At 37.7% G+C, this 13,326-nt stretch overlaps 1 protein-coding gene across 4 annotated transcripts in view; it reads left to right on the top strand.

The window, feature by feature from the left end:
- Window positions 1-13,326, top strand: part of CROT (carnitine O-octanoyltransferase) — a 43,333-nt gene that overhangs the window by 9,643 nt on the left and 20,364 nt on the right. For all 4 annotated transcript variants that reach the window (XM_069462693.1, XM_069462691.1, XM_069462690.1 and 1 more), the window contains exons 5-7: window positions 188-369; window positions 544-668; window positions 4,515-4,623. In XM_069462693.1, the coding sequence (XP_069318794.1) occupies window positions 188-369; window positions 544-668; window positions 4,515-4,623 (416 nt within the window). The remainder of the gene's footprint in view (window positions 1-187; window positions 370-543; window positions 669-4,514; window positions 4,624-13,326) is intronic.

Genomic DNA, 13,326 nt, shown 5'->3' with positions numbered 1-13,326 from the left:
TCAAGCAATCCTCCGGCCTCAGCCTCCCAGAGTGCTAGGATTGTAGGTGTGAGCCAGTGCACCTGGCCTTACGTTTAAGTGTTGAAGAATAATTAAAGAACAAATGTAGCTTGCTTCTTTTATTGCCAGTGGTTACACATTCAGGTGTTATGAAGAACTTTAAGCTGATGTTCTCAATTTCTTTTAGCTGGAAGAGTGGTGGCTGAATGTTGCCTATCTGGATGTTCGTATACCATCACAACTGAACGTCAACTTTGCGGGTCCTGCAGCTCATTTTGAACACTACTGGCCTCCAAAGGAAGGCACTCATTTAGAAAGAGGAAGTATAATTCTTTGGCATAACCTGAACTACTGGCAGCTATTAAGAAAGTACGGACACTTACGTGAATTTATTATAATAACAGGTTTACCTGAAGTCTCAGGTAGCAACATGTGGAGAAGCTTAATTTACTTATTTGAGGATGAATACGAGAGTTGTGACTATTTGGTTTTTAAGTTTTACAATGACTTCTTGATCAAAATACCTTTTGTTTTTTTAAACAGAGAAAAAGTGCCTGTTCATAAAGTTGGAAATACTCCTCTAGATATGAATCAATTCCGAATGCTGTTTTCTACTTGCAAGGTTCCAGGAATTACTAGAGACTCAATTATGAGTTATTTTAGGACTGGTAAGTAAAAATGTGGGTATGTTTTTTAGTAAAGGCATTAGAATTTGGGTATTCTTGCTACCCAAATTTGGGTAGTTTTCTACTATGACAGTGTACAACACACAATTTTGAAGAATATTTCTGTTTGGGCTTTGACAGATCGAAGTCTTTCTGTGAATCTTATCTTTGAGTCATTCTGATTAGTTTGTATGTAATTTATGGGAATGGATTTTCTTTTTTTCTTTTCTTTTTTGTTTGTTTTCTTGAGACAGAGAGTCTGTGTTGCCAGGTTAGAGTACAGTGGCGTCATCAAGCATAAGCCACTGTCCTGGCTGGGAATAGATTTTCTAAACTATGTTTTGCATGGTTCAACACAAACCTGACGCTTATATTGTATCATTTGAGAAAATGTAGTTGGAAGAAAAGAATTATGAATCAGCATTAAGGAAATCCTAGAGCATGTGATCTGAATGTTTCTACTCTCATTTTTTATTATCCAAATTATCTTTTTGTTCACTTATATGTGCTCATGATGCCCCATTTCCCTTTGTGAGTATGCTTTTTTTTTCCTTCTTATATGGGGTTAAAGCCTGGAGTCACTCTTCTTGGGGGCACATCACTTCAAATTAACTCATCAAATTTTTGTTTTTACTGGCAGTTTAATGGCAATGTCTGCTTGGTGTCCTAGCATATTTTGAAACGGAAAATTCTATGGTAACTGCTGGGTTCCAGTTACTTCAGGAATTTTTACGTTTTATGAATTTAATCACAGTTTATAATTACTGCAGAGTATAATTATGAATGATTATTTTTCTTATATAAAATTTTCTGTAATGTAAAAATTTTGGCTCATGCCTGTAATCCGAGCACTTCGGGAGACCCAGGTGGTAGGATCATTTGAGGCCAGGAGTTCAAAACCAGCCTGGGCAATATAGTGAGACCCCATCTCTACAAAAAATGAAATTAGAAAATTGGCCAGACACGGTGGATCGTGGCTGTAATCCTAGCACTCTGGGAGGCTGAGGCAGGAGGGTCACTTGAGGTCAGGAGTTCATGACCAGCCTGAGCAAGAGTGACCCCGTCACTACAAAAAATAGAAAAAATTAGCCGGGCCTGCTGGCGAGTGCCTGTAGTCTCAGCTACTGGGGAGGCTGAGGCAGGAGGATGGCTTGAGCCCAGGAGTTTGAGGTTGCTGTGAGCTAGGCTGATGCTATTCTGTACTCTAGCCTAGGTGACAAAGCAAAACTCTGTCTCAAAAAATAAATAGTTAAAATTTAAAAAATATAAAATATTAGCCAGATACGGCAGCACGTGTCTGTAGTCCTAGCTACTCGGAAGGCTTAGGCAGGAGGATCACTTGAACCCAGGTGTTCAAGGTTACAGTGAGCTGTGATCATTGCTACTGCTGCACTCCAGCCTGGGTGATAGAGCAAGACCCTGTCTCTAAAAGAAAAAAAAAATTAAGAAAAAATTTATAGCCAATCATGCTCATATTGTGAGGGATATGAGTTTACTTTCATGTAGAACTCAATTCTTCTTTATAAACCTTTTTAGATGCTTGAGATATTTAGTGCCCTCAAGCCCACACACATTTACCTTGATGTTGTGAGTGAAAGAATTGAAGGGATTACAGAAACTGGTTTATTCATGGCAAAAAGTTTAATGCCCAAATATGAATGAACAAGATGAACAGTCATGCCTTTCGTCCCTGTTTACCTCATTTTGTCCAAAAAGTTCAGGCTTCCTCACACCATCCCTTGACATCCGGAGTTAGGGATTTGTGCCTATTCTCATTTAATCCAAGCTCCCCACTGCTCTGACCCACTCTTACCACTTCCCCAACCCCTTCTGCTATATTTTCTGGAGCTCATGATCTGCAAAATCCATTATATTCTCAACTTTTTCTCTGAAAAGTACTGTTACTGAAACTTTGTTATTTTTTAAGCTTGCTAGTTGCCCCGTAACCATCTCATGGGGTATTTTCTTTTTCCTTTATATGGCACTACAGGGCTTGTGGGAGGTGTTGGTATCCTCTTTGTTCCCCTTTGCCCTTTCCATTTTCCCTTCTTCCTTAACAACTGAGCCTTTTTTTATGGGAGTCGGGGCGGGGGGGGGGGGGTGGGGGGAGAAATACCGTCAAATTATATCACTTTTTGCCGTGACTTTCCTGCTGATCATTCCCCTTCATCCATAGCACTGGTCTCACTGTCATTCTTTCCATTACCAACTCAGTCACATTCTTGGTAACTTTAGCTTTCAATTGTAGATGATTCATGGCCTCTCATTTCCTTCAGTTTCTAGCTCTAGGAAACTGTACATCCTTGGTACTCCAACTCAGCTACCTCTTTGGCCACGTAGTGATTTACAGTTCAGTGATGCTATCGCTCTTCGCAGGTGCATTCCTCCTTCCCCCACCCCCAATCTTCACTTCTTTCTGTGGTTCTTCACCATAATCATTCCTTTGCATGCACATTTAAATCTTTGTCCCTCTCCCTCAATAATAATAATTTTAACATTGTTTAAAATTTAATCTCTTTCCTCTACATACCAAAGATACCTATCCTAGCAATTTACTTTGCCAGAAAAAAACACAAAACCTCACTGATCTCAGTTAAATCTCAAGTGGGCCCACAGCACTATTTTGTTATGGTCCCTTAGCTTATTCTTTTACTTCCAGAGAAGACTATTTCATGCCTTTCTCCCTCCTTATTCTCAGCTAACAAACACTTTTCTTATTTTCAACAAACATAAGCAATCTTTTCATCACAAGATTTATCAGCCTATCTGTGGTAGTCAGAATAATGGCCCTCTAAAGGTGTCACTTTCTAATCCCTAGAACTGTGAATATGTTACATTACACGGTAAAGGGGAATTAAGGTTGCTGATCAGTTGACCTTGAGATGGAGACATTATCCTGGATTATTCCCATGGGCCCAAAGTATGTAATCTCAACGGCTCTTGTTAGTGGAAGAGGGAGGCAAAAGACAACCAAAGAGATGGCAGCATGAGAAAGCCATCTTGTTCCCTTGATGGCTTTTAAGATGGAGGAATGGGTTCGTAAGCCAAGGAATGTGGGAAGCCTCGAAAAGCTGGAAAAAGGAAGGAAACATATTCTCTCCTGGAGCCTCCAGGAGGAACAGAACCCTGCTGACACCTTCATTTTAGCCCAATAAGACACATTTCAGACTTCTGGCCCTCAGACCAGTAAGAAATTTGTGTTGTCTTAAGCCACTAAATTAGTGGTAATTTGTTATGGCAGCCATAGAAAACATACTTATTAAAATATTTGCCCTTCCTACTATCCCCTTGCAGTATATATCATTACACATTCATATACTTTTCCTTCCCTTTTTAAAATTAAATGAACTGTTACGACTTCTAAGGACTACTCTATGTGTGATTTGAATCCCATTTCCTCTTGCCTAGTCAAGGACCTTGCTTCTGCCTTATCCTCTTTGCTGCTGATCAGTTTTTTCTCTTTACTGGGTCATTCCAATCTATATATAGTATCTCCCATCTTAAAAGAAAAAAAAAAAATCACCCCTTGCCTCCTTCAAGTGTCACACCCAGTCAAAGCTAGAAAGCCCTGCAGTACTTTGGGATTTAAATGATTCTCAGGGTGTACAGATATTTGAAACTCTCATGGATTTCTAGATGTCTCACAATGGACAAGTTTCAAAAGTATGTGTTTATATCATAGTAACTGAAATTCCATTAGTTTAAGTTGTTTTTGTTCGTGTAATATATTTGATGAATATATGGTAAAATTTTGGAGGAATGATTATTTTTTTCTGTTGGATGTATGCAGCTTTACTCCTGTTTATCTTTGGGAGATTTGAGTCTTGTTTTTTCTGTTTCTTTTTTCAGAGAGTGAAGGGTGTTGCCCAAATCACATTGCAGTGCTATGTCGAGGCCGAGTTTTTGTCTTTGATGTAATACATGAAGGATGTTTGATGACCCCACCAGAGCTGCTCAGGTTTTCACACGACTTTTTTAGTCTCATTAGGTCTTAAGCTTTTGCTTGAGTTAAAACGTAAATGTTTAGGATTGCCTTTCTATAAGGTGACGATAAGCTGGAAAATAAGAATTTTATACGTGCTTATTTAAAAATATATATTTGTATTTTATTTTTAATTTAAATTAATTTTTAATTTTACTAGATATATCTGAATATGTTCTACTTGGAGAAAAGGAAAACATTACAGTTATTACCAATTCCATGCCCTCCCCAGAATTGTTAGTAGTTTGGTGTGTTCCACATTTCCAGATATTTTGCAGTGAATTTACATGCACATACAGCTTAAAATATATATATATTTTTCATATATAGTATGTATTCCATGTATGGGTATGTATGGTATTTATTATTTTGAATATATATATTTTTAAAGTGTATTATGAAAAATTAAAAATGTACAAGGAATTATATAATGAAGAGCCCCTGTGTACCCATCCTCTAGCTTCAACAGTTACCAACTACCAGCTTCAGCAGTTACTAACTCATAGTCAGTGTTGTTTCAACTATATGTCTTGTGCCCCTCCCCTCACTCCCCCATGGATATTTTGAAGCAAATCTCATACATAATATCCTTTCACTGTAAATATTTTAGGATGTATAATATCTCTAAAATATAAGGACTCTTAAAAAAATATACAGTACCATTATCATATGTAAAGACTTCTAAGACATTCAGGCTGGGCGCAGTGGCTCATGCCTGTAATCCTAGCACCCTGGGAGGCCAAGACAGGAGGATTGTTTGAGCTCAGGAGTTCGCCCAGCCTGAGCAAGAGCGAGACCCCGTCTCTACTAAAAATAGAAAGAAATTATATGGACCGCTAAAAATACATATAGAAAAATTAGCCGGGCATGGTGGCACATGGCTGTATTCCCAGCTACTTGGGAGGCTGAGGCAGAAGAATTGCTTGAGCCCAGGAGTTTGAGGTTGCTGTGAGCTAGGCTGACACCATGGCACTCTAGCCCGGGCAACAGAGTGAGACTCTGTCTCAAAAAAAAAAAAAAGGAGTGAAAAAGACATCTAAGACATTAATAATTCTTTCATATCATTAATATGCAATCAATTGTTCTGATTTCCTAGATTATTTTATAATTATCGAGTTGTATATATCTATTTATAACTTAAATTATTTTTATTAAATATTACAAACATATACAAAAGTGCACACAGAAGTGTGCAGCTAAATACTCACGTAACCACCACCCCCGTCAAAAAATAAAACATTTCTACTATTCCAGAAGTCCCCTCTCATGCCTCTTCTGTGCTTTCACTCCTTCCCAAGGGTAATCATTTCAGTTGTTTACAGTTTTTATTATGAAAAAAAGGTGCAGTGGAAATCTACGTGCAAGTCTTTAGTGCACATGTACATGCGTTTCTATCTGGATTATACCCAAGAGAGGATTTGCTGGGTTGTAAGGTATGTGTACAGTCAGCTTCAATAGATAATGCTAGTTTTCCAAAGTACTTGTACTAATAAGTCCTTCCTCTAGCGTATGAGTATTGTAGGAGTTCTGTACACATTCTGGGTAAGAGCTCTTTCTTGGTAGTGTGTGTTTCAGTACACAGAATTGGGGATGTTTCCAATTGCCCTTTCATTCTATTAAAGGCATCTGCTTGATGAACAGAAGTTTTTATTTTGAATGTAGTCCAGTTTATTGATCTTTTACTTTATGGATTGTACTTTTTGTGTTCTGTGTTAAAAAATTTTCTCTAACCCAGTACCAAGAAGATATTTTCTTATGTTCTAGAATTTTGTTTCGCCTTTCACATTTATAGTCTGCCTAAAATTGATTTTTGCATGTGGCACAAGGTAGGGCTAGTTGTACATTAAAAAAGTGGCGGTAATTTAGATTTATTTATTTATTTTTTTTTGAGACAGGGTCTTTCTGTGTTGCCCAACTAGAGTACAGTTGCATCATCATAGCTCACTGCAGCCTCCAACTCCTAGGCTTCAGCAATCCTCCTGCCTCAGCCTCCCAAGTAGCTGAGACTATAAGCGCATACCATCACACCTGGCTAATTTTTTCTATTTTTTGTTGAGACGAGGTCTCGCTATTATCCATGTTGGTCTTGAAATCCTGGGTTCAAACAATCCTCCTCCCTTGACCTCCCAAAGTGCTAGAATTATGGGTGTGTGTCACTGCGCCAGGCCTATTTTAGGTAATTTTTTAAACTTTTAATCAACAATAAGATGGATATTTTCATATGGTGCAGGTACATCTACCTTATTCTTTTAAACTTGCATGGAGTTCCATCAAATGGACATTCTATAGTTTATTTGATCATTTCTCTATCAGTACACATTGAAGTTGTTTCCATTTGTTGCTGTAACAAATAATGAACACTGTCAAACATGCCTCTGTGTATTTGGAGAAAATATCTATGGTTTGCTGTTGGAAGTGAAATTTCTGTGGCATCAGGTATATACATTTAAAATTTTTAACTAAGTCAAATTGTCGTTCAAAGTAGCATTATTTTTTCTGCTAGTATTGTGTAAAGACACCGACTTCCCCACATTTTTGCTGACATGGTGTTATTAAACTTAAAACATATCTGGGGAACTGACAGTTGAAAAATGGTTTCCATTATTTAAATTTGTATATCCCTCATTACTAGTGAGGTTGAGCATTTTTATATATGTTTATAGGCCATTTATTTGTATTTTCTGTGAGTTGCTTTTGCATATTTTTCTATTGGCTATTTTATGTTTTTCTTACTGATTTATGGTAGTTGTTTATATGGTCTCTACACTAATCCTTTATTGATTATATGTGTTGTAAACATTTTCCTCTAGTTAAATTAAAAAAAATTTTGGAAATTGTACATTGTTAATGTTGATGCAGGCAAATTTATCTTTTCTTTTAAATCTTTTCCTAAAAAAAAAAAAAAAAAAAAAATCTTTTCCTTAGATAATATTTGTGTATCTTTCAGCTGTATTTTAAAATTTGTTTTAAAATTTACATGTAAGTATTAGATCGGGCTTATTAATTGGATTACTCAAAGCCACTCTTCCAGAAATTGAATACATGTGTTGCATAGGCTAAATTCAGCCTATGACCTATTTTGCTTGGATAATAGAATTTGAAACATTATTTAAAAATCAGGAGAATTCTCATAAAAATTGGTGAATCTGTGAAATCTGTGAAAAATCTTTTTAAAAAAAATAAAAGTTCTAACATCAGGCTGCATTCTGGCACAGCAACAATGGTCTGGATCTGGGGAGTCTAAAAGTTGTCCATTTTAGACTGCATGTTCTTCTTTCAGCTTGCCACCAGCCTTAGCACTTGCTACACTAAGGCCACATATTACCTCCACTTATTATTTCAGTTACACTGGTTTATTTTTGTAGTTGCTTAGTTTTAATAGAAAAATATTAATATTTCTCTATTTCCTTGTCTCTTTCAAAAGAGGGGTAACAGTAACTTACATTGTGAACATGGTAGGCTTCTTTTCCCATCTGTTTACTTCCTCTTATATTTTTATCTTCCTCTGTGGTACAAGTGTCTATCCAGTCATCCAAATCTGAGAACTTACTGGAGTGACACTCAGCATTTCCCACGTTAATCAGAAACAAAGCCTTCTCCATTTTACTTCTTAAAGATTTCTTAGGCCGGGCACGGTGGCTCACGTCTGTAATCCTAGCACTCTGGAAGGCCGAGGCAGGAGGATTGCTCGAGCTCAGGAGTTTGAGACCAGCCTTAGCAAGAGCAAGACCCCGTCTCTACTAGAAAAAAAATAGAAAGAAATTAGCTGGACAACTAAAAATGTGTGTGTGTGTGTGTATAGCTGGGCATGGTGGCGCATGCCTGTAGTCCCAGCTACTTGGGAGGCTGAGGCTGTAGGATCACTTGAGCCCAGGAGTTTGAGGTTGCTGTGAGCTAGGCTGATGTCATGGCACTCTAGCCTGGGCAAGAGAGTGAGACTCTGTCTTTTTTTTTTTTTTTTTGAGACAGAGTTTCACTCTGTTGCCCAGGCTAGAATGAGTGCCGTGGCATCAGCCTAGCTCACAGCAACCTCAAACTCCTGAGCTCAAGCGATCCTCCTGTCTCAGCCTCCCGAGTAGCTGGGACTACAGGCATGCACCACCATGCCCGGCTAATTTTTTCTATATATATATTTTTAGCTGTCCATATCATTTCTTTCTATTTTTTTAGTAGAGATGGGGTCTCGCTCTTGCTCAGGCTGGTCTCGAACTCCTGAGCTCAAACGATCCGCCCACCTCGGCCTCCCAGAGTGCTAGGATTACAGGCGTGAGCCACTGCGCCCGGCCAAGACTCTGTCTTAAAAAAAAAAAAAAAAAAAAAAAAGATTTCTCAAATGCTTCACCACCTCTGTTGTCTTTCTTCAACTTTTCATTACCTCTCTGCTTGGACTGTTAACTCAAACTCCATAATGATTTTCTTGTCTCCACACATCCTCCACATTGTCCTCAGTCTTATGGCTTTGAAATTCAAATTTAAATGTATCTCATCTTTTAATTCTTAGATGGTTCTTTGTAGTCTAGGATAAAGTCCAAATTCCTTAGCAGTAGTCTATATTTGACCCTTGCCTATCACTTCAGCTTCTCTGTGCATCCTGTACTTCTACCCCATTGCTCTGCTAGCAGTCCTGGCCAGATTATCTCCTGATTTCTGCACATACTAATGCTTTCTATTTGGAGTGCCCTCTCCTGCCTCGTCCACCTAGTGAATTCTTACTCATGCTTTATGTCTCTGTTCACATGTTAACTACAAGGTCAACTATTTGCTATTTCCTTCTCCCTTTCCTCAGCCCAAACTCCAATGAGTTAGCCTGCTTTAGGGTTTTTGTATACCTTGTACCCCATTGTGCTTATCTCTGTTATGTTGATTATAATGTTGTATTGAAATCATTTATTTCTGTTTTCACATGTAGCTGGAACTCTTAAGAGATTAGTTACCAGGTCTTTTTGTTTTTTTAATTCCTCGTTGCTTAATACAGTGCTTAGCACCACAGTAGGATTTCACTCTGTATGTGTGTGTATATATGTGTTTGTATTTAAAATGTATAAGTGTGTGTATATGAATTAGGTGATCAGGCCAGACCTGTGCAGTATGAATTTTTCTCTACAAACATAAGATACATATTAGAAGATAGATTGGTCAGATTCTGAACCTTAGTGAATTAGAGTCTCAAAAGAGATGTATGTATTAAAAGGTACTGCAGTAATTCAGTTAAGAAGTAAGAGACTGGCGTTTTAGAAGAAGAGACAAATGCAGGAAATGTTTTGGAGATAAAAATAATAAGAATTGGTGGCTAGATTTAGAAAGAAAGGAAGGAATTAAATATGACTGAGGTTTTTCAACTTGCATGGGTAGGCTGATAGTACTATAACAGGAGGAGGCAACAGGAGAGGTAGAACCATTTCAATTCTTTTTTTCTTGTTTTTAGTCACAGCTTTATTGATAGATGATTCACATACCATACCATTTACCCATTTATTTATTTTTATTTACTTATTTGTGGAGATGGCGTTTCACTATGTTGCTCATGCTGGTCTCGAACTCCTGGCATCAAGCAATGCTTCTGTCTTGGCCTCCCAAAGTGCTGGGATTACAGGAATGAGCAACCATGCCCGGCCATCCATTTACCCATTGAAAATGTACAATCCAGTGTGTTTTTTAGTATTTTCACAGAATTGTGCAATCATCACCATAATCAATTTTAGAACATTTTTGTCACCTTCAAAAGTAACCCTGTACCCATAAACAGTCACTCCCCATTGTTCCCCAATTCTCTTCCCTACCCCTTCACACATCTCCCAAACATTCTTACTCCACCAGCCCTAGGCAACCACCAGTCTACTTTTGTCTCTAAATTTCCTGTTCTGTACATTTTATATAAGTGGAATCTTACAACATGTGGCCGTTTGTGTCTGGCTTCTTTTACTTAGCATAATTTTTCAAAGTTCAGCCATGGTTTAGCATGTGTGGGTATTTTATTTCTTTTTATGGCTGAATAATATTCTCTTGTATGGATATGCCACATTTTATTTAACCATTCATCAGTTGATGGACATTTGGGTTGTTTCCACTTTTTGTCTATTATGAATAGTGCTGCCATGAACATTGTGTACATGTTTTTATATGGACATGTGTTTCTATTTCTCTCGGGTATATTTTAGGAATGGAATTGCTGGTTCATATGGTAACTGTGTTTAACCATTTGAGAAACTACCAGACTTATTTTCCAAAATAGCTGCACAATTTTTACATTCCCATCAGCAGTGTGTGAGGGTTCCAATTTCTCCACATCTTCACCAACACGTATTGTTTGCCTTTTTGATTATAGCCACCCTAGTAAGGGTGAAGTGGGATCTCATTGTGGTTTATATTTGATAATGATGTTAAATATTTTTTTATATGCCTTTTGGCCATATGTATATATCTTCCTTGGAGAAATGTCTAATCAAATACTTTACCCATTTTTTAATTGAGTTGTCTTTTTATTATTGTGTTGTAAGAGCTCTTTATATATTCTAGATAGAAGTCCCTTATCAGATATGTAATTTGCAAATTATATCTCCCATTCTGGGGTTGTCATTTCACTTTCTTGATTGCCTCTTTTGAAGTACAAAAGTTTTAATTTTGGCAAAGTATAGTTTTATCAATTTTATTCTTTGGTTACATGTGCTTTTGGTGTCCTATCTAAGAAACCATTGCCTAATGCAGGGATGTGATGATTTATACTTTTGTTTTCTTCTAAGACCCTTTTAAAAAAATTTTGTGAGAAGGGGGAAGATAATTTTTAAAAGTATGCTTAGTTTGAAATGTTGGCAGAAATTGAGGTAGAGGTATCCAACAAGCATTTGGAACTTTGGTAACAGATTTAGAGAGAAAATGGGGTGAAGTTAGACATTTGATTGCCTCTTACATAAAGGTAATGATTAAGGACTATGGCATTTCAGACAAGAGTCTCCATCCTCCTCATTTGCTGGCAAATTAATAAACTCCTCTTTCCTTCTTCTCAAACCACTTGTCTTCTTTCTTCTGATGTGGCCTCAAAGATAAGTGCTGAGTTTTCGGTAACAGATTTGGTGTTCTTAGGTAGGCCCATTGGCACCCTGCTCACCCAGGGAGCAGCTCTGGGTCAAGCTTTGGGCAGGAGTATTGCCTTTCTGGGTAAAAAAGAAAGGGATTCTTCTAGCAGTTGCTGGGGCTCGTTTAGCTCTAGGGAAGTCACATCTCTTTCTCCCCGAATGGATGCAGCTGCAACCAACCTGAACTGAGTTGAGGGAAAGGAAACAGATTTGGGAAATGTCCAGACACCATGGCCATTTGTTTGTTTGGTAAATTCCCTGGGGTGCACCCCAAGACCGTGATTTCACCCATTTGGGAGGTTTTTACATCTTCCTGTGGGTTTGTTTGTTTGGAGCTGTGCCGTTTTGGTGGTGAAATTGTGAGGTTGAGTGGAACTAGGGAACCTGGTTTGAATTTGGAGCTCATTTGTAGTTCCCAGGGAATGGGGGGACTAAACCACCATGTAGGGTGGGTCTTGAACCTTCCAGCCCCATAGCAGGGCATTTTGGGGTGGCATCTGAACCCTTTGGGTTCTCATTTGTTTGATAGTCTTGACATTTTGTGTTGGGGATTCTCTGTGTGTGTGTGTTTGAAAAGTTTTGTAGCAACATAAGAAAGTTCCATCTAAAAGTCCCTTGGGAAAAATTTTGGCTCAATGGTCAACTTGTATCTATGAACTTATGTCTAAAGAGAATGGTTTTATTGTAATCCATTGTATGTGCTGAAGCATGAGGAAAAAGTGGCTATTAAATGAAACCTTGAATTATACTGTCTTATAACTGGAGTTATTTTGTCAAAGGTCAGGTAAATGGGACAAGATCACATACGTGTTGGGTTACTGGGTAGGAAATGTCCTGTTTATTGGAGGTCAGACATTCTGTGTTCAATAACCTAATATGATCTCAAAGGCCTAGGATAAAGTTAATGGTACAAGAAAAATAAAATGATAATTAAAGCTATTAAAGAAGTGGATGAGCTTAGCAAGGGAGAAACTTGTAAGAGGATTCAGGGAGGCTAGTGAAAGAAATTTGGGGAAAGACACATTTGGCAGTGGAAGGAGGACAAATAGTCAATGAAAAAGACTGAGTAGTCAGTGAGGTAAGAAGACCACAATGGAACAGTGCAAAAAAGTCAAGGCAGAAGATAATTTTAAGAAGATTTATACCTGGGTGTCAAACATTCTATAATGAGGAAAATAAGACTGAGATAAAGCTACTAAGTTTCTTTTATGTGATGTTACTGGTGACTTTCAGAAAAGCAGTTTCAAAATAATCACTGGAGGACAAACCAGATTATAGTAAATTGAAGAGTGAGTGGGAAGCAATGAAGGCAGAAACTAGACTGTGTGGAGACATCGTGTAGAATATTTTAAAAAATGTATGATTCTGTAATGCTGATATTTTTAATACAAATCTTTGTGTTTTGAAATATAAAAAACTGAATGTATAGCCGAAAAACAGGTGCATAGATAGCCAAGTTAAAGGAAAAGAAGGATTATGCTAGTGACTGTATGTGTTCCTCTTACTGAAGATTTGGGCATTATGTGACCTTTTACTGTCAGACTTAAAATGTCATTTCAGGTTTAACACATTTTGCCTTGTAATTTCTCCCTAACAATGACCACCT

Source organism: Eulemur rufifrons, chromosome 29, assembly GCF_041146395.1.
Source record: "Eulemur rufifrons isolate Redbay chromosome 29, OSU_ERuf_1, whole genome shotgun sequence".
In the NCBI taxonomy this organism is placed as follows: domain Eukaryota; kingdom Metazoa; phylum Chordata; class Mammalia; order Primates; family Lemuridae; genus Eulemur; species Eulemur rufifrons.
Note: the sequence above shows the minus strand (reverse complement) of the source record. Positions and strands in the feature narration are given on the sequence as shown.